General features: G+C 40.7%; 1 protein-coding gene across 3 annotated transcripts; it reads left to right on the top strand.

Annotated features, from left to right (window-relative positions):
• Window positions 1-2095: 2095 nt before the first annotated feature.
• On the top strand, window positions 2096-20488 carry prpsap2 (phosphoribosyl pyrophosphate synthetase-associated protein 2). Of its 3 annotated transcripts, XM_040037356.1 has the most exons (12): window positions 2096-2215; window positions 4303-4463; window positions 5541-5593; window positions 14397-14463; window positions 14552-14724; window positions 14857-14972; window positions 15799-15854; window positions 16055-16203; window positions 16300-16370; window positions 18883-19029; window positions 19097-19274; window positions 19311-20488. In XM_040037356.1, the coding sequence occupies exons 2-11, from the start codon at window positions 4381-4383 to the stop codon at window positions 19253-19255; spliced, it is 1074 nt and encodes a 357-aa protein (XP_039893290.1). In that variant the 5' UTR covers window positions 2096-2215; window positions 4303-4380; the 3' UTR covers window positions 19256-19274; window positions 19311-20488. The 3 variants fall into 3 exon arrangements, with proteins under 3 accessions (XP_039893290.1, XP_039893289.1, XP_039893292.1); XM_040037355.1 differs by having other exon boundaries at window positions 19097-20488; XM_040037358.1 differs by lacking the exons at window positions 2096-2215; window positions 4303-4463; window positions 5541-5593 and adding an exon at window positions 7149-7200 and having other exon boundaries at window positions 19097-20488.
• The last annotated feature ends 1908 nt before the right edge of the window (window positions 20489-22396 follow it).

Here is a 22396-nt window from a genome sequence, read left to right as displayed (position 1 = left end):
AATGGTTGTCTGTCCCTGTGTGTTGGCCCTGCGACAGACTGGCGACCTGTCCAGGGTGTACCCTGCCTCTCGCCCTATGACAGCTGGGATGGGCTCCAGCGCCCCCCGCGACCCTGAAAAGGATAAGCGGAAGCGAATGGATGGATGGATGGACATGAAATTGGCTTTGCATTGAGCAGCCTAACTGCTTTGCAAAGTACAGAAATGGGTATTTACACCCTTTAAGTAGAAGTAGTACTTGTGCTTCAATTATGCAGAATCAAGTGCATGAAGTTTAATGGATCAGAACATTTGATTTATTAACATGTACATCAATTTGATATTATAGGTGGGAGTTATTTTGATTACTAATATGCTGCTGGGTAGTTTTGTCTTTAACAACATCTGTTAGCCACACATATAGCCTTCAAACAGTGGTGTTGTCATCCAAAGTACAGTGGTGCTGAAATGCGAAGCAGCAGAAACAGAGAAATACTTGAACAAATTAGAAGCACAGGGAAGCTGTAATTCAGTACTTGGCTAATTGTACTGTTACTTTCTATCCGAGGCTTCTCCTTCAAAACTAATGAAAAGAAATCTATAAGATCAGGCCTGTTTGTGTTAAAACTTGTGTTGCCAAAAATCATTGTGATCTTTGGGATAATCACTCGTACACATGCAGCATGTGCTGCGGTCATGAAGACAATTACACACACTGCAGAATTTGACCCTGACTTCCAACTGCAAAATCTAATGTTTTCTTTCCCTCTCCACCCTCCTCCACGTTTTTTATTTCACTTTTTTCTCCATTGTGTGTGTGTGTGTGTGTGTGGGCAGTGAGCAGTACTTGGATGCTGCTCTCTTCCTCCTCCACATAACCAGCGAGTTATGTAAGAACTCTAAAGAGTAGCCCGTATGGTACCGGTAGAGTATTTATAAATATGCCTCTGTCAATGCAAAAGAACCACACTACCCCAGAGGCGTGTTAATGCTAATGCCTGCTGCATAGAAGCTTACTTAGAGAGTGCTTACCTGCAGCCCCTCCCCCCTGTTTCTATTTGCATATCTCCTGTTATTGCTAAGTGCAGAGGCTTTCAGAAGGGGATTCAATATATGTACACTGGACACTCATGAGCCACTTGTCTCAGAGAAGTGGATCCTGTCTTTCTTGTTATATCTTTGAGCACGTGTTGACACTTTTCACTCGACACTTTAGTGAAATTCACATTCACAACAAAGAATGAGAAAAAGGGAGAAAAACAAGAGTTTTTTTCCACTGAAATAAATATCTTCAAACTACATTTGATTTGTCTGTACTCATCTACATGTCTGGGTCACATGAATAAGGGTTAAATTATAGGGGGAAAATGTAGTAATTCTAATTAGGCAGCAGGACTGTTTTACATCATGAAATCGTGTTTATTTAAAGCTTGAAAGTCACTTCATGTAGCATGTGCTGGAGCTGGGAGTGTTCGTGTGAAGCTTCCATAAAAACAGAGTGCCCTCAAGTGGCCGGTCCAAGAGCACACACCTTTATTGGGTAGTCTTTGAACCTTGGTAAAACAAATGTTTCCCAGAGATCTGTGATGGATAAAAGCATTGGGGATTTTACACCTAGTTTTATGTAGAAAGTGGTTAATATATGAGTAAATATATAAGTATATGGTTGGCTTCGTTAGTAATTTGTACCTGTGTATAGTTATCATAAAGACCTAAACAAAAGGGGCAAATCACATTATAAAACACTTGTGACCGAGCAGCCATTGCTATTGCTCAGTGTTTTGAAAATCATGTGTCACTACGACAGCAGTAAAGGTTGAGTTCAACATCTTCAGGAAATTCTGAAAATTAGCCAACCTCAGTTGTAGGCAATTTGAAACAAGATTTAGCGAATAAACATGAAGGAGAAATACAACATATTAATAAACCTCGCTGAAAAATGTATTCCGTTTAGCATTTTAAATGAAATTGCGACTAATGATAAAAAAATCGCTTGTCTCCAATAACTCGTCTTGTCTACGGGTTTTAAATATAATATTTTTCAGAGTTATTGAATGCAGCCTAAGGCCGACCCTTTAGAATTTTCTAGTCTTTGATTGGTTGAGTTATACGTCCGTCAAAACCGAACCTCACAGTCTGTTCGAGTCAGGGGAACAGGTTGGAAAGAGCCCGACGGAGGCTCGTACAATCAAATACTGTTGGTTGCAGGTTGTAACCGGATCTAACACACAAGCTGGTGAGGAGTCGTGTTAGTTTTGCTTCATTTATTGGATTAAAAAATATATATGGTTGTGTTTTCTGCCTACCGTACAGACAGGCTTGCTTTCCGACGCGTGAAGAATCAACTCGCGCATTCAGGAGCTTTGGCTTGCCAAGATTATGTGTTGAGCTATCGCGTTAGTACTTATGGTAACACAGGCTAGCCTAAAGCTATATCATGATGTTACAGCTATACATTTTGGTGGTAGCTGGGGTTGAATGGGCTGTTAGTCCTGTACTTTCTTGTGTATAATAGTCATGGCAGACACAGTTTCACCACGCAGCTTGACTTCTTAACGTATTCATTTCCCGAATAACAAATGGCATCATGCACTGTGAAATCCGACTAGCTTAGCAACACGAGGAAGCTAATGTCGTGACTGTACTGTTTATACCACCTATTACATGCTATAGAGGTACCTTATTAAATGTCGTGCACCTCTCAAAACAGTGTTTTGTATTTAAATAAATAGTTAATAGAGTGGTCGCATACATTTGGGTTTGTATTGACACTTCATTGTTTCCCAGTCTCTTTGCTTTCTCTATTGTTCTACAGTTTTAATATGCACGATCAAGCAGACCTATTTAAAAGCCTTTCCTGCTGCATATACTCCAAACTATAACCTTCTTTTGTTTCTAATACATATGCAAGTCCTTTCATTCAGCAAGACAGACGTGTAAGGCTCTGTGAAGAAGCATGAATTTTTAAGCTAAAAGTGGCATCTGAGTAGATGTGGATAGTGTTGTGTTTAAAAAAAAAAAAAAAAAAAAAAAAAGATAAGGAGCCCCCCCATAATAAAAGCTTATTTCCTTTTTGTTTAATTCTTACCTTAAAAAGAAAATGTATTTATCATATTTTAACATAAACAAAGACAAGCAAATAAAATGAACAACAAACCACCTGTCCCAGTCCCACACGTGGTAATCTGATACTCAAATTTAAATCAATTCAAAGTGCACACAAAAAACTGCATGGTTACCATTTACTGTCCTAAATGCTGCCGCAGCCACCAAATTGGCCACATCTTTCTCTTTCTCCTGGGCTGTTTGCCATTGTTTGTTTTATCCAGTGAGTGGGACACTGGGTCTTTTTCTTGCACTGGAAGCAACCCCCAGTTGCTTCCAGTGCAACTACTGGAGTGTGAGTATGTGTGCACATACGGCTGGTTGCAACCGGTTCAGATTCCCCCCCGCCTGCTTCTGCCAGAGGTTTCTTCCTGTTAAAAGGGAGTTTTTCCTTCCCACTGTCGCCAAAGTGCTTGCTCATAGGGGGTCATGTGAGTGTTGGGGTTTTTCTCTAAATGTATTATTGTAGGGTCTACCTTACAATATAAAACGCCTTGAGGCGACTTGTTGTGATTTGGCGCTCTATAAATAAATTGAATTGAATTGCACATGTGAGACGGGCATAGAAAAAGGACCTTTGTGTGACTGGGTAAACGGGGCTTGCATTGCGAAGCTGTGGTATCTGCTTTCTGCAGGATCACATGATTCTTTGTGAGAGCCAATGTTGTTTTAACAAATATGCATTTTATTCATGATATTGTGGAAAAAAGGATTCTACCATGAATCCTACAGTGCTGTCGCTCAGTGGTGGAGGCTGCTGTTACCAGAAACTTGTTTAAATCCGTGAACATTAGTTTGCAGAGTGAGTGTCAGACTTCAGTAATTGTGAGAGTGGTGATTGCTGTGCATTGAAACTAAGCACTGTTCTCGATCATTTAAAAAGAGGGAAGTCTGGCAGTGACCACTAAACCATTTAGAAGAAAAATGGTTCCTGGACTTGACATCAGTAAAACGACAACGTTGGTTTTAGTTTTAAATCTAGGATTTATTCCATTATTTTTTCTGTCTATTTTTAATTTTCCTTTAGATTTCATAAAAAGTTTGTCAAGCTTGTAATCAATGTTATAAACTGAGGTGTTAAATGATGTTGCAGTCATTGAGTTTACAGGTGGCATTTTGACTGTACGTCTTTAAGGACTAAACCAAATCTGTTTCCTGTTTCCATTTTTTGGAGGACCTTTTTTTAAAGGAAGTAACCGCCCTCCTCTTTTGTTACAGGAAGGGCTCAGTGCAGCGTGGGTGCCCAGGGATCCACTGCCTGAGTGTGGGGAGAGCAGCGGCCGAGACCCCAGAGACATGAACCACACCAAGGGTGGCCTGGTCATCTTCACCGCCAACTCGCACCCCTCGAGCCGTGAGCTGGGCAAGAGGATTGCAGAGTAAGTTCTTAGACATGCACTCAGACACACAAAGCATGACGGGTTATTTTAGAGTCAAAGCCCATACACGTCCTCCAGGAGAACCTCGGTCTCCTTTGTTTTGTCTCATATGGTAAAAAAGGGACATTTAAACTCACATGTGTCAAGAAGACATGTTTTGCTCTTGCTTCCTCAAAGCTAGCAAAATGTAATCACTCAACAACAGTAACGGTTAATAATGACAGTTTCCTGCAGCTTGGTGTCAGATTATACATGCCCCTCTCACAGTGTGTGTTTAAACAGTGAAAATGATCAATGTCGATGCATAAGGTTTCTTTCTGTAACTCAGGTGTGTTCTTTATGAGGTTCATGTTCAGAGTCTTCTAGTCTACATAAATTGTATTACCCCAGAGTGCCAAAATAAATGATTATTAAGGATGACCTTATATTCCCAGTTCTGGAGATTCACCTGGAGCTTTAAATGCTTCTTCTGTTTAACATGTGTGTTTATTGATAGCATGAGCCTACATACGCAGTCCTTATATGCAGTCTTTTCTGTTTTTAGCCACCTTCCCGAAACAACAGGATGATTGTCCTGCCCACCTTCCCTGTCACCAGCTCATCAAATACGTTTAACTCCCATCATTGCATAAGCCTTTAAAAAAGGAACCGTTTTCTAATTAAAAGGGAGATAAAAGACTCAAAAGACAGCTGTCTGCAGAGCTAAACTAATAATGGGTAAAGGGTGTGTAGCCTCATTTTAACAGAACGTGTGGTTGCTTTGTTAGTGTTTCATCATGTTCTGTGTAAACCGAAAATTCCTACAGTCCAAACGTACTTTAAATGCAAACCTGGACTGCACAAGGACATCTGAGTCTGCATGTGTTCATAGAACAAACAGTGTTTGGCTGCTTTAGTGGACACTAAATACCTCACTGTGCACCAGGATGTAAACACTGCTTCTTATTGCATTTCCAAATGAATAGTACATTTTTTAAATGTTATACATATATTTGGTTGTGGGTTGTTTTTTAAAAATTCATTTTTTTGTTTCAACTTTAAACAAACTTACTGTTGTTTTGTCATTTTCTTTCTCAGGCGTTTAGGGGTGGAGCTTGGCAAGGTGCAGGTGTACCAGGAAGCTAACAGAGGTAAGCTCATATAATAATACATGCTACAAGATTCTTTAAAAACAATCATTTAGTGTCTTCCTAGTTTAAAGCTGTAGCAGCTAGAAAAAGCTTAAATGGAAAATATTCTATTTGGAAATAGCTCTGCGAGTAATGAATGCTGAGAATGAGGTTCCAGTGAAAACCTCTATAAAGGCAGAGTACAGGAGTTATAGAAGAGTTGGAAACGCATCATCTGCATAAAAAAGAATATTATATGTAGTTCACTGCTTTATCGATTAACAAAAATTATATCTGCAACTGTTTTGGAACAAAAATAATTCTCTGGGCTTTTGACAATTAGATGACCAGGTAAAAATGGACGGTGGACATTGATGTGATGGACAACAATAACCTAAATGAAAATACATGGCAGAGTAATAAGTGCTGGGGAATGCTGTTAGCTGCGGCTGTAATTCCAAATACATGAAGCTTACAGCCTTTTGGTGCCGTCTTGGCTCTATCACACAAACCTCATCCGAACTAAAGCGGACGAGATCGTGTAAATTGCAAACTGATAAACGATTTCTAGTTTTACTGTGTTTGTCATCAGGTTACCTTAACTTCAAAGTTAAAGCTTCATGTTCTTTGAATTCTTTCAAGTCTGTTGTAAAGTGTATGATATGTAGTGTCGTGACATTTTTTATTAGTATTATTCAACCTTCTCACCCACCCAAGAGTTAGTACTGCCATCCTATATTTAATATCTCAAACGTTTAGAAACAAAGTCTTTGATTTTTGTACAAAAACTTCCTTTAATCAGCTGCAAGTCACACAATTTAGGTTTCTTGAAAAAAAATGTTCCCCTTAAAAAGTGACAAATTTTTATGGAACATACTATATAAGTGTTTCTGCTTGTATTTGTGGAGTTTTCTCCTTGTACATTTAATAAAATGCTTCAAAAGTGTAGGTTTAAATTTATCGTTGAGCTTGTGAGAGCGTTTAAAGCAGAAACTGAAACACTTCTTGTTCCCCTTTCATGACAGCAGTGCTAGACACAAGGTCACCGTTTCAACTGAGACTGTTCCTGTTGCAAATGAATTTCCTCTTAGAAGATCACAACCGTCCACTGGGCTTGTACTGGGCTTGTACTGGGCTTGTACTGGGCTTGTACTGGGCCATGACTGTGCTGACTTTTAAAAGTTTCTAAGCAGTAGAACGCAAAGCATTTCGCATTATTCACCACTGGAACAGTTTCTCTCATTACTGGTGTTTGGGAATGGGTTTGACAGGGTTCGTACGGGTGCTTGAAATCCTTGAAAATGCATAATTGAATTTTCAAGGATTTGAAAAGTGCTTGAATTTCAGATGTGGTGCTTAAAAGTGCTTGAAAGTGTAGCTGTATTTCATTCACCACAAATAACTATCTGATTGAATAGTTTTCTTATCAGATATAAAAATAAAATGAGTCACAAAATGTAAAAGCAAAATTTCCCCGCCTGGCTGCCTTGCGTCTGTTTCAACGTGTGACCCCCGCCCCTCCCTCGGACAGTCGGGGATGAGTGCGCTAACATACCTGTAGGCTGCTGTTTTAATGAGTGTTTGATGGAAAACAACAATGGCGGAGTTTGCGCTCTCCAGCATGATAGGTGAGTCCTAGTAAATAATTTTCCAGTACGTGTACGTTACACATGCTATTTTTTAAAAATTATGATTATTATTATTTTGCTATCAAACTCGCTGGAGAAATGATTGAAACGCACTGAGTGTGATGCAGTATGGCAGCGCTGTTATGGAATATGCTGTGAACTTAGCTAACATTACTTAACATTAGCCCGATGCATAACTAGTAGGGGTGCAATGATACACAAAATTCACGGTTCGATATTTTTTCGATACAAAAAAAAATGTTCATGCCTTTTTAATTTGTCATTTATTAAAATTATAAATATATATTTTAACTCAAAAGTACAGTTTTTAAATTTAATGTTGCTGAAACAAAAGTAATTAAAAAAATAAATCTATCTCAGGGCTCTCAAAATTTCAAAATCCCTGGTAGCCCTTCGGGCAGGGACTCTTCAGTTTTTGGTAGCCCAAAATAAATGTAAGTAGCCCAAATAAAAAAGAGAGCAATTTTTTGATTGATGTTTTGTTTCCGTTACAATATTATACATTAAAGTATAAAATTGTAAAGGAAACAAAACATTAATCAAAAAATAGTTGAAACACAAATTACAACATTGTATAAAAATTACAAACATCAACTCAAATACTTGGTTCTAATTGAAGAGAAATTTCTATGAACTTGTAAGAACTGTGTAGGACATGAATCAGTCTGTGTCAGATCCTGAATTTGAAATTTCCACTGAAGTCACGGGTCAGAGGCGAGTGGAACCAAGATCGAGGCCATTTGCTGTTTGAAGTTTGCAAAGACTGCTAAATTATGCCAGTGGTAGTTCACTCTTTGCAACATAGTAGCTGTTCTAAACAGATTTTCAGGTTTATTTTTAGTATGTTATTTGCAATCGGTGTTTGTTCTGGGAAAGATATTGCAGACTGAGCAATAATGCATTTCTTGCATTTCTCATGGGTTCTAATGGGGCCTTTCTTAAAATGACTGGTCCCAGTAACAAAGGCGCTTGTCGACTCAGAAATCGAGAGAAAACCAACAACACACCCGGCAGAACATTATGTTATTTACACGGGTGCACATAAGTGGTCCACACGTGCGCATTCGCTGTCAAAATAAAAGACGCGCACCAGATAAGAAGTTGCAGCGCGCGTTTGCGTCCATATAAAAGGCTGTTTTTGTCCACTAGAGTGGGATTTTCACGGCACATTCTGCACCACATCTCTGTGCGTTCATCATTTGTTTGAAGCCAGCTCACCTCCTGCAACCACTTTTCCGAGAATACGCGCTTCTTTTGTGGTTCGGACTCCTTCTGACATTTGTTTGGAGGTGGAGGAACACCAAAGTAATTGCTTAAAGGAGCTTCTTCGACATATTTAAGAGTTTTAAACAAATGTCTGTCCTCCTCCAGAAAATCTTATGTATGCAAACACGCGTTGCAACTTCATATCTTGTGCGCGTTTTTTTTTTTATTTTTTTTTTTTTTATTTTGACAGCGAATACGCACCTGCGGACCACTTATGTGCACCCCTGGTTATTTAGCTCATCATATTGCAGCCACAGAAATTATTTTGTCCATGAAACCATAAAGCTGCACTTTCTTTTTGCCTTATAGTCTGATTTGTCATAACTTTTCCGTTTTGTGGTAAGCTTTTCTTTGGCTGTCACTTCTTCACCCTGACCTGTCTTATTTGGCTCAGCAGAACTAAAATATATATCCTGCTGCTTTTACACACACACTCACATAAGCTCAGCGATTCTCTGCGCGATCAACCTCTCACATGTTTAAGCTGCGGGAGATTTCACTTGTCATGTTTGCATAGTAAGCTAACGATTAATAAGACGATGTCAGAGGAATTGGTGCGCAAATTATCATCACTCACCAATCAGTGCTGTCGCTCTCTATACACAGTTCGCGCGATTGCAAAGTGAAAGCAAAAAAACAAGCGCAAATTCAAACGCGATTTCAATATGTCACATATTGACAGTGGCTCACCGATGCCAATGACATAATTACCCAGCTACATTTCTGAAAGAATGCAAAAGCATTGACATATATTTTTCCTTCCTACAATAGCCGACGGGCAGGAAGAGATATTTTGGTAGCCCGACTGGAAAAATCGCTAGCTCCGGGACGTCGGCTAGCGATATTGCAAGCCCTGTATCTGATTGAGGAATCACTCATCTTTGGAAAAGAGAGTTTATTACAGAGAAATGGCTCTTTCCAAAATAAAAGCTATACTATCCGCTTCTTCTGGGCTATATTCTCAGCAGCATATTGTAGCGGGTCAGGGCTGTTCGGGGTTCTGTTTGTACAGTTATGTTTTGTTTATGTTGCCATAGTGACGGGTGACGCCCTCTCGCTGCGACGGTGTGTCCTTCCGGGGTCAGAGGGCGCTCTGTGTGTTGTTGTTGTTGTTGCTGTGCTGTTGCCGCGCTGAGCAGTTAGCTAGCGGCAGTGTTCTTCTGCAGATGTCAATAAACGGCTGTGCTCCCTGGCTAGCTCACGGGAAGCAAGACCAAACGACACCTCCGTCTCCTCCTTGTCTGAGCTCGCCACAATATTAAACATATCAGGTCCCCATAAGGAGAATCATGTGCTAACGGCTGTCTAAATGACTCGGCTAAAGTTAGTAGCATGCTTGTTGTTTTTGTCTTTGCACTAGGATGATGTCGGCGTAAATGTGCAGTCATATTCGTTGTGTTCCCACTAGTGCTTTCAGGTTAATCTCGTTGAAATGACCTTAACGCCACAACACGGCAAATCTCCGTTAACGAGCTACCGCCGATCGCCCCCTGCGTGGGGCTAGACGGCCAACACGTTAACGAGCTAACTGCGCTAACACACTAGTTCCCACCCATGTAATTGAGCATTGCATGGCACATCCAACAAACTGTTTTACTTTAGTCAATGACGAGCTTACCTTCAGGGTCATACATCACATGAAAACCAAAATAATTCCAAACGCCAGATCTGAATGAGGTTCAATTTGCCATGTTGCAAGGAGAGCTTAACTTCTGTCTCGCTAGCTTGCCCTGCGCTCTTCCTTCTGATGATGCTGTCTGTGTTGAACGCTCAGTGGATCTGCGCTCGACAGTGCAGCCTAGGCGGAGTAGTCGAACGCAGATTCACTGAGCGCTCAACACAGACAGCATCGTCAGAAGGAAAGTTGATAAAATAAATTACAAATGTTGTATTGTTCGATACATATGCGTACCGAACCGAAAGCACTGTATCGAACGGTTCAATATCGATACGAGTATCGTTGCACCCCTAATAACTAGCTAACTTAGGCTTTCTGATTAACCCTCTGGGGTTGACGGACCCAAAGTCTCCATTTCAACTTGGGTCAACGTGCGGACTTCAAACTACATACCAGTGTTTAAACTGTGTTGATAGGCCACGTAAAACCGGTGTTTGTTTGTTTTTTTCCGAATAAAACAGTGGCGTTTACTCCGGAAGAAACGATAAAAACAGCGTTTTCTAAGGAGAGCGCTAGCAAACACGCTTTGCTTCTGAGTGAAAAAAGAAAAGGAAAAAACACTCCTTCCCTATTGGTGGAAAAATGTACCATGTCGACCAATCAAAAAATGATATGGCAACATGTGGCATCTGGTTGTTTGGGAGGAGACGGAAGCTTTAGGAGTGACAGAGAGCGAGTGAGGAAAGAGAGCGAGAGTTTTGATACTGAGAGGTTTGTGACGTTTACCGTGTTTGGAGTCTCAGGTTAGAGTGTTGTCTTGTGTAGTTAGTGTGTAGTCGTTGTTTTGTTTTGTGTGTCAGTTCTACTAGTGAACAGTTGCTGCCTTAAAGCCACCAAAGGCAGACTGCAGTGTAAACGCTGAGTGACACAGCTGCTGTCAGACCTGCAGGTTTATCCCTGAGCTGTTCTCATGTGTTATAGTGACACAAACTATTTTTGGAGTTGCATAAATCATTTCTGTGCCTTCTTATTTGATGCAGAACACTTGATTGTTCTATATAACCACATAACTTTGTTGTTTGCAAAACTTGTGCATATTTTTTAAAAATGTAAAATTTCTATTTTCATTTCAAGTTATGAAAATGATTCGTTAAACATGTTTGTGGTTTTTACAGTCAAAAATATCACTTTCTACTCGTATTTTAAATTTTGTCTGAATTTAGATCAATTGTGCTGACACATTATGTCAAAATGAGAAAATAACAGATTGGTAAGATAAACAGTTTTTAACGGTGAAATATAGAGGCCAAATCAAAAGTAGTCAAAAACGGCCAGTTATACCCTGGACACCAGCTTTTTGGAGTATTTGAAATAATGGTAATATGAGTGATCCATGTGGTTTTATTGGGAATTAACTTAAAAAACAAACAAATATCTGTCTCCTATTTCTTGTCACACAGGAAAGAAGCATCGATATCTGATGAGAAGACTTATTTATTTCTTTTTTGTTTTTGTTTTCCAACAGGAGAATCTAACAAGTTGATTTGTTCACATCTTAATTTTTAAGTGAAATGTGCATTTTGAGTTTATACACGATGTATAGAGGCGACCGTTTTCTTTTGCAGTATATTTGTGTTGTACGTTTTTCTATGTCTTAACAAAAGGGGAACAAAGGTGTTTAAGTTCACCTGGGATGATTTGTTTTAATGTTCACATGGTCTTACTGAGGTGATGCGAATTGAAGCATGCATTCTTTTTTTTTTTTTGGTGGGAGGGAGGGGGCTGGAAAAGCTTGAAAATGGACCTTGAAAGTGCTTAAAAAGTGCTTGAATTTGACCCTGAAAAAGGCACTTGGTACTAACCAATAATACTAACCAATAAAGAAAGTGGCCCTGTGTCAAGTTGTTAGCCCAGCAAGAAAAGCTGAAGCTGTCACTCAAGTTATTCCCCCAGCTGCAACCTTTATGTCATTTATCCTTTTTATTTTTATAACAAACAAACTAATTACAAAACTTACAACATACAGCAGCCAGGTCAGCACATATCATACCAAAATAATAATATAAAAGAAATGCTTTATGTTTTTACATACGTCCTCAGAGGGAACAAAACCGTGACAAACAAAAAAACAGTGTTTCTCAGAATCTGCGTTCCTTCATGGCGTCAGATCGTCCCTGCAAGAGAGTTTTCGGTATCGTCAGTTAGCCTGGCCAGCAGCATGTTCACATGAATCGCAGTCAGCCTTGTACCTGTATCACTGTACTCTGGTGTTTGGAAATATTAGGCATTACTGTTGGTCCCCCAGTAGGCATATTCCTGGTGACACTGTTGTAACGTTGTAATGTTATTTTCCAAAATGGGAAAATGCATTTAGAGTCCCAGATTGCATAAAGCTTTCTGGTTCTGCTTGACATTTCCAGCATATGTTATTGGTAAGTAGATCCATTCTATGAAACCTAGATGCAATAAAGTAAAATCTGTGTACCATCTTATTTTCCTCTAGTTCTAACCATGATTTCTGTACATAAATCACCTGTATTGTGTTTTCCCTTTGTAAGCCATTGTTTCCAGTAAACACAACACAGACAGAAGGGTTGAACCATAACGAGGAATACGGCTGTTTAAAACGTGACTCCATGTGCACCTCCCTCCATAAATGCATGGCGTTGAATTTATGGAGGGAGATATATTGCATATCTGAGGGCTGTACTGTTGCCATTACTGCTGTCAGTGACCTGCAGCGGTCTGTGCTGCTACTGTACAACATGCTGTGTAGTGACGCAGCTAAAACCCCTTTACAAGCTTTTTTTTAGTCCAGCATTAGGATACAATTGCAAATAACAATCTGTAGCTACTTTACTGTGTTAGTTTCTTCTAATAATACTACTAATAATAAATAACTGCATCATGGGCATATTAAAAATGCAAATTCCATAACCTTACATTTCCATATTTACTCAACTTACACTAATATATGGATCTAATGTTGAAACACGTTGCATTTTATTACCTCTTTTGTGACACATGATGGAGACCTGATTGTGTCATTGAGACCTGTGTGTTTAAATGAAAACACGAAGTACAAACATTAAGATGGACTGCTACACATTAAAATGACACATTATACGTAACAAATTAAGAAAACATGAGTAGTTGCAGACAGACTTGAAATATTGTAGCTTGTTCCATTTATACACAGCAAAGTATTTAATCCAGTTTTTCTCAGTTCAGCTAATATTAAACCGTCTGACACTGTGGTAACAGTAACGGCTGGAGATTTAACGGTGTAATGGTTTAACATGTCCGGAGGGGTTGTGTTTCTTTCTTAGTGTGTAGTAGGGATATGTGTGACTCAGGAATTGTTGCTGCTCTGGCCCATCAGCCCCTACAATGTTAACAAGCAAAGCTTTGACATAAATGAGCAGTTGTATGTGATTGTAGCAATGCTCAACCACGCTCTTCGTGGTCGGTGTAACATTTCTATGACCAGCCTTTGTGTTCTCGTTAGAATGTTTTTCTTACTTTTAGATTAGTCGACTACTCTTATTTTTCCTTCTCCTTAAAATGACCGATCGGTTGGTCATCAGCAGCAGACCTGGTCTGTATATAAAACGTGGGCGTAGCTCTCAGGTGTGGAACTAAAGCAAAAGTGTGTTAAACGTGCTTTTTTCCCCTAAAGGTCAGCAGCGGGTCGACTGCTCTGGTTAAATGTGATTGTATAAGAATCTAAAGGAAAGTGATCCTAGTAAAACGCCCTTCATGCCTCATGATCGCTGCTGGTTTGAAGAGGAAGTTGCTGCTTCAGTGGTTTTATTTCATTGTTTTTGAATAGCTGCTGCTTGGAGCTGTGGACACACAATTGTGGAAGAAGTTAAAGTATTTAGTGTGGCTGGGAAATGGAGGGGAAATCATGGTTTTCGTAGCAGTAGAGGTGGTAGGATGGAAATCCCACGGCATGATTTGTTTGATTTGTGTGCAGCTCAGCTTGTTTGAGTTACCAAACTCTCTAAAAACACTGGCGTTTGTGGACGATTCTCTTTGTGTTTGCTGGACATTTGGCTCAGCTTAGAAAGTATTTTGTTTTCTCATCTGTTTTTCCTGGGAAGCACATTTTTGGAATGCTAGTGTCTACGATTTAGGACAGTGAGGGCGGAGGTGGTAATGAGGCTGACGGGCTGTTGTAGGCTTTGTTAGGGGGCGTGTACCGGTGAGGCTCAGTGCATGTTTGTGTGCGTGCACATTCTCTCTCTCTCTGCTCTTTCCTTCTCACATCCGCTTTTTGTTTCCATAGAAACGCGGGTACAGATCCAAGAGTCGGTGCGAGGCAAAGATGTCTTTGTCATCCAAACGATGTCAAAGTAAGAGAGAAGACAAATATTTATTTGGACGTTTCCCCAGAAACGTGTCCCTCACGTGTAATCGTCTGCTTGTCTCTCTGCACTTCAGGGACGTGAACACCACCATAATGGAGATGCTGATCATGGTGTACGCATGCAGGACGTCCTGCGCCAAAAGCATCACGGGCGTTCTCCCCTACTTCCCCTACAGCAAGCAGTGTAAGATGAGGAAGAGGGGCTCCATCGTGTCCAAGCTTGTTGCATCAATGATGTGCAAAGCTGGTGAGTCTGTCCCTTTAAAGCACTCAAGAAGAAGACAGGACACTATTCAATGTCACATATCGTAGGATTTCAAATACATGATCTGTACAAACCACAGACATGTTACAAGCTAACATGACCATGTTTGTGTAGGCCTCACCCACCTCATCACCATGGACCTCCATCAGAAAGAGATCCAAGGCTTCTTCAACATCCCAGTGGACAATTTGAGAGCCTCCCCGTTTCTGCTGCAGTATATCCAGGAAGAGGTCATTTCTAAAAACAGATGTGACACACACACTTCATTTCTATCACTTTTATTGTTTCTAGTCTTAACTTTAACAAATTTGATACTTTTTTGATACTTTTCTACATTAGTTCATCTCTTGTGTGTCATTTTAGCTCCTCTCCCTTTAAGCTTACTTCTGATTGGCTGACTCGGGTGGGAGCAGGTGGGAGGGGCTTCTGTGCCCGAGATGGCCACGTTTTCCTTACTAATTTCATTCGTAAACAAAAGCCAGTCTGAAGGGATTAGCTGTATTTTCCTGACATCGTTTTTTGACACTTGCACCACATTTAGCTTGAGCATCCACCCAGTTACAGTGTTCATATTAGCAAGGCTGTTTTGCTGACGTTAGGGGCTCTCTGCCTGCTATTACATACAAATTCAGTTTAGTAAATGGGAACAAGGTCCAAAGCTACCGGGTCCAGTGTAACATTGCAGAGCACCATCACACCTGAAAGAACATCACTTCTGCTGGAAGTAGCACATGGACAAAGGTCACTTTATACAACAAAGAAACTTGTTTTGAACTTTCTTTAAACAGACCAGTTTTCCATTTTTATACTGGGATATTATTTAGGATGTAATTTAAATTTAGGAATCTGTAACCTGCAGTACACACCTGCTAAACTATCTATCCAGGCATGCCTGCTGACACCTGGATATGAACATATATTGGAGTTAATTCCCCTTCAACACGTAGAGAAACAAAGAAGCTTGAGGTTCTTGCTTGCTGAGTTCTGATTGGATAAGCTATTGTGTGCTTAACCGTATGTAACTCTGACCTCAGTTTTGTGTCTCCTCCCCCTCAGATCCCCGACTACCGAAACGCTGTGATTGTTGCCAAGTCGCCAGCTTCTGCCAAAAGGTAGGCTCATCTCCTCTCGCCTGTATGTACGAAGTCGCCTTTATCTGTGTTACCATTGCTGATGAGGCCAGCTTGTTGCCTCGCTCACTTCCTTTTTGTAGTGCTTTTATTTTTGTCACAGTGTGACATGCGTTCAGGCTGGTGTCTGTGTGTCTTGTATTGGAGTAAGTTGTGAAGCGCTGCTGACTTGGTGTGCGCAGGGCTCAGTCGTTCGCCGAGCGGCTGCGTCTGGGTATCGCAGTGATCCACGGAGAAGCTCAGGACGCCGAATCAGACCAAGTAGACGGCCGACATTCCCCACCCACCGTCAAGACCACCGGAGCCATTCACCCCAGCATGGAGATACCATGTAATGCACACACACTTGCAAAGAACTCGTCACACGCAGGACTTTGTGCACCCCGTATGAATCACAGCAGGACTCACTGTCTGTGTTCCCTTCCAGTGTTGATCCCTAAAGAGAAGCCCCCCATCACTGTGGTGGGAGACGTCGGAGGACGCATCGCCATCATAGTGGTGAGAGATGACGCACAGTTTCCGAATTTTGGGATGTCAATGTAGACAATATGTCAAATCGACCCACTTGAAAATGCGTGTGAGTGAAAGTGGCTGCAGGAAACTGAGGCAGCACTTTGAGAAGTCAGTCAGTGGCCATAATGAGTTCACACTAACAGTGAGAGTTAGTAGTTTGCTGAGAGGATGTAGCTGTGAGCTTCCTGACAACTCGTGGTGGCTGCTCCCTCCAATTAATCAGCAGTCTAACAAAAAAAGCCCCAAACCAACACGAACATGATCAGCATGAACTGCTGTGAGGAAAAGTCCTTTAATTACTACTAGCACAGCGTTACCATTAGCAGTCATCTCGTTTTCACAAAGACTGAGAGGAAACTGTGAGAAAGCGAGTCTAGCCAATCAGGAGTCGTCTCTGTGGTGCAGTAGTTAGTATGAAAGTGTGTCACTTATAGACTTATTAGTCATAAGTGATTAGAAAACACACTCAAACACACCTGAATGGTGACTTTGCCCTAAACTAAAGTTTAAAGCATGTTGATCTGTCACACATTACACAGCTTCATTAATCTGTGTCTGTTTACTCATACCAGTCCCAGCACTCGACAAATACCCTGATAACTCCTGCTATGAACACAGTTAGACAAGTACAGTTACATTTTATATATATATGTATATTTTAAACTGTCATGCATCAGTGCCTCAGCACACGATGCTGATCCTGTCCTTGTGTGACTGCTGGTTGGATCTCTCGGGGCAGAGGTGGGACAGCCTCCATGTTTCCCTCAGAATATATTTCTATTAACCCTTTAGAGCCGGTCGGAGCGGGCACGCTCCGTTTTGCGTAACTATTTTTAAATCCCGTAGCTCTGCAACCACGTAAGCTAGCGCAATAGTTTTATTTGCATAAGAAACCGGAGGAGTTGTACTTGCATCTTATGCCATCAGCTTGTCCTCGGTCACAGTTTCCTTCCACATAAAGCTTTGCAAAAACTGCATAAAAAGCACTTGCAGCAACAAAAACATAATATTCCAGAAACACGCTTTGCCGATCCGATCAGCTGTTCATAACACTTCCTACGTCCATCAGCGCGATCTATCACATGTCCGCCATGACCTGCCCGAAACAGGAAGTGACATCATTTTGCGGAAATGTAGTTTTTTACCATCAGGGCCTCATGAGCCTATACTTGTGTTTTTAAAAGTTATCTTTGACTTTATGTGTGGTTTCTGGGATGCTGACGACTCATATTGCACTGCTGGAAATAGTTTATTTTGATGCATATGCTGCTTTTTTGCAAATTTGCACTATAATATTTATTTTCGTTTTTCCTGCAGTGTATAAAAATTGGTGTATTTCAAAAATAAAACTATGAAGACACTCAAAATAAATTTCCTGTGGTGGGAAACTATTTTGTGCAACTTTTTGTATTTACAGTTTTGAGGGATAAGCCTCTTAAATTTCTCTAACTAGAAATATATGTTAAAAAAACAAAAACGATTTTCAATTTTTTTGTAGTTTATTGCACTTTTTTGCAATTTATGTAATTACTATGCACTTAATGAATACATATTATTAAAATGTAGGCTGTAACAGTTGTATTGATGTATAGCAGCTTGAAATGCTCCCAAAAATGGCTCCACAGCATGTAAAAATATAATATGAGCTCTGGAGGACTTGGTTCTATGGTCGGTCTTAAAGGGTTAATGATTCTTGGAGTGCCAGCTCACTCACTCACAGGTCTTTCATACAAACATGAAGTTGAATTCAGTCACACTGGTAATCTGCAGAAATTGGCCTCTAAAGACTAGCAGGACAAAGAGGAGATAGCTGCACAGCTGTTACAGTAACGTATTTCCATAACGTAACATTAAATCTTATGATTTTGCTCATTTTTGTCCTGTCGAGCTGAACTGTCTGGGTGTGGGTCGACTCTTTCACTCAGTCAGAAAAGGAGGAATGTTGTTGAGTAATGTGGAAAATGACCCCGCTCCTCTGTGCCCTGAACGAGCAGTTTTGAAACCTTGGTATATATCAGTACAGACCGGGCTTGATGACCATTAGAACAGCTTCTGGGTGTTTTCCAAAGATTAGCCCCAGTAAGCTGCGTAGTCGCTAACTGACGCAAACTCAGACATTTTGTTCTATAAGCAGGTCTGAAGTATGAGGAACAAGCTTTACCTGCAGTAGGTGTCCCAGGTGGAAAACGCTCAGTGAGAATTTGATTCTTTGTCATATTTCAGTAAACTGCAGTTCTGGATGGGTGTGAGTGTGCAAATCAGTTGATTCTAAAACTGATCATTAATTGGAGCACTAGAAGATTTACTGAATGTAAGTTTCCTGAACAAATTACCGATGATGTTAACGTAAAAATAAAAGTTCAACATCCATATGGGAAGAACTGAGAGAGGAGGGTGAGCTAGGCAAAATTACTGAGCCGCATCAGGAACACCGAAAGGAGGTTGGGTGGGGCGGACTGTCCTCAGCACGTTTAAAACCATGCCCGTTTGTCCCCAGGATGACATCATCGATGATGTGGACAGCTTCGTGGCAGCAGCGGAGACGCTGAAGGAAAGAGGGGCCTACAAGATTTTTGTCATGGCGACACACGGCCTCCTCTCCTCAGACGCCCCCAGGTTCATAGAGGAGTCGGCAATCGATGAGGTGAGTTGTCGTTCTTAGGCTTCCGTCAGCATGGCCGCCGCCTCCTCACGTGTGTCATTGTCTCCAGGTGGTGGTGACAAACACGATTCCCCACGAGCTCCAGAAGCTCCAGTGTCCAAAGATCAAGACGGTGGACATCAGCATGATCCTGTCAGAGGCCATCCGCCGCATCCACAACGGAGAGTCCATGTCCTACCTGTTCCGCAACATCGGAGTGGACGACTGAATAACCTGTCTCTCTCTCTCTCACACACACACACACACACACACACACACACACACACACACACACACACACACACACACACACCATTTGCCTTCTCAGTCCTCTCCTGATACATAGATGAACGATGAGCGTAGTCAGCACCCTGAAGTGCTACCTCTATCATAACATACGAATATGAATGCTAACCTGTCCTTTGATTGCAGCTGAAGGATGTGGTGACTGAACACACACTCTCATGCATACGTATCTAAGCACACCTAGTTTTGTTCATAGCTTTGACCAAACACACACACACACTCTCCGATTAGTGTCCCCAGTGGATATTAAGGGATTACTGCCGAGCTCTCCGGTGGCTGCGCTCCACACGCCTCAGTTCTTTTTGTCTTGTATCTTCCCCCATAGAAATGATGTCGAGGTTAAATCAGCTCATGTTAGTACTCGTTTGTTAGCACTGAATGTGTCTGATGTTATTAGTAAAGGAGATTGTACTGATAATGTCAGTGCCTTCCACAGGACACAACACACAGGCCTTCGCTGCTCTTTTACACCTCGCCCTCGTTAGCAACTCTGGAATATACGCTTCACAGCTAATGACCACATGTTGTGCATGTTCAAATCCAAATGTGTGTTTGATTATTTCTGTGGTGTCTGAATGTGCAACTAACACGGCTCATTTCGACTGGTCCCAGCAGCCATACGTCTGAGTGGACGCCATAGTGTTTAGATGTTAATCTGGTGTCAAATCTAAACTAAATGCTAATGTTGACCTGCGTTTAACAGGAAGTCTTTGGATCTTGATAATTGGATGTTCCATTTAATGACAGTAAGTCATCCATGTAAATGTGCCATCATCTCAATACTTAGTGTTGAATATTTGTTCGTGTCACAAATAAACACTCCCAGACTGAGGAGGGCTCTGGATGATTAAAACCTGACGCTCCAGTTCCAGATTTAAAGTGCAGTCAGTCTCTGGTTAGAAGTTTGAGGTTGTTCTTAATAAACTGGAAATCTTCCATTGTTAGATCCCTGTGAGGGAGACTGAAGAAGTTTGTTTCAACACATTGTCCAAGTTTAAATAAAACTTCAAACTGTGGCTAAAACAGGAAAAATGCATTTTTCTGACTAGCAAAACTTGACTGAAGCGGGTCTTTGTCACTTTATCAGATGCTCCCAAAATGTTTTGTATTTATTTTCTGGATTTAATATGAATAAAGATAACCTATGAAAGGAAAATGTCTTCTGCTGTGGTGGTTTGTAGCTTCATAACTGGGACCATGTTTGCTTGAAAGCATGAAATGCTGTTTCCATATTAACCTCCCAGGACCTGGCGTCCACATATGTGGACATCACATTTTGGGACGTCGAGACCAAAATACGTAATTTTTCTCTACAAGAGCCTGATATCCACCTACGAGGACATCATGCTGCCACTGTTCTACCAAAATTTGAAACAAATGTCCTCGTATGTGGATCTCATTATTTTAGGTAAAAAAAAAATTTGGTGATTCTTTGTTTTTACATTCTTTTGGTCCCAATTAACCCAAATAGCAAAGAAAAATTATAAATGCTGCCATGAAAGAGTTCATGTCTTAGGAGGTAATGTAGTAATATTACACTTAATATCATTACTGTTTTATCTAAGTGGGCTGGATGAAACCAAATGAGTCCGGACATATTGTTGAAATATCTGTTTAATGTAACTACAATCATATTCTGTATTTAAAGGATGGAATATTGATGATGTCACCCATCGGTTTGTACGATACTGCGAACTTTAAGTACACATACAGATACTAGTGTTAAAAATAGTCCAGTAAAAGCTGAAGCACTGATTCAACCTCTTAAGTAAAAGTGATAAAGTACAGGCTCTGAAATGTACCTGTGTGCAAAGCTAGCTGAACCTTGTGCTATTTTATGTAATAATAAAATAATATTAGTAGATATGAAAGCAAACTTTATTTCACTCAAATTTTTAATTCTAATAAAGGTACTTTGAATGAGTTAAGTCGAACATGAGCAGAAAAATGGAAAATCGCTCTGCTGTCTGACGCCTACGTCGCAGACCTGACTTTGCCTTTGAACAGGAAATAAAGGGAAGAGGTCAAAGTGGATTCAGCAGGTGGGAACCCTAAAATCAGTTGATTTTCAGGAGATTTTCTTAATGTGCAAGCTGTGATCAGCTGATTTGGGCTACTACTGCTCTGAGGGTCACTGCTGTTTGTGGATTTACACAACTGAAACGAACAAGATGTCAGCAGATGTTTCCTGAGGCGTCCTGGCTGGTTTCCATCCTCTACACGATGTTTATGCCGTCTTTATATTAGACAGAATAACGTTGGTCAGTATCATCAGCTTAACTTCACTTACACTTGATGTAACCTCACTCTGACCATGAAACCACTGTGCACCAGTCACACACTGCTCTTTACTTTAAATCCATCACAGTACAGCAAAGTAACCTCTTTATCCTGCACTAACCTGCAGAGGACTTTCATGTTACCTTGAGGACTTACATGCAAGCTTTAAATTTCCACTGAACAGTCCTTAAATCTAACCTCTTCTTCCTCTGCCCGTCTTTCTTTCTCCATCTCTGAGTGAAGTTAGCTCTCCTTCTTTTCTCTCCCTCTGAAATAGAGTAGCTGGACCTTCAGCTAGCATCACACTGTGACAATCTGCACACAAACTGTTTGTGTGTTTGGTGATGTTTGTTGTGCTGATAGAAAAGTTGCATTTGAATTGACCTGATACTCAAAAACATCACTCCCTTTATGATCACTCCTCTTTTGCAGCACTAGCTACACTGATGAGTATCTGCAGGGTCAGTTAGGGCTCATCCAAGACGCTTCTTCATGAGGAAGTTGCACTGCTTGCAACCATTCAACAGGCCTCTCCTGCTTTGTCTACTTTGCTTGGGAACCATAATTTTACATCATGAAAACCACATTGTATTAAACTAGATGTGAAATTAGCAACTGAAAGTTTTTAGGAAAGTGTTTACTAAGGTGATTAAAAACAAAATACTCATGATCACTTTCTCCACAGACTTCTATACAACTGTATGCGATTCTGCAACTATTCTGCTGGCCATTACCAAAAGTGCCTGTTTAAGGGGTTTCAACATGTTGGCTTCACTTTTCAGAC

This window comes from Simochromis diagramma, unplaced genomic scaffold (assembly GCF_900408965.1).
Source record: "Simochromis diagramma unplaced genomic scaffold, fSimDia1.1 OVJJ01000516.1, whole genome shotgun sequence".
Lineage (NCBI taxonomy): Eukaryota > Metazoa > Chordata > Actinopteri > Cichliformes > Cichlidae > Simochromis > Simochromis diagramma.
Note: the sequence above shows the minus strand (reverse complement) of the source record. Positions and strands in the feature narration are given on the sequence as shown.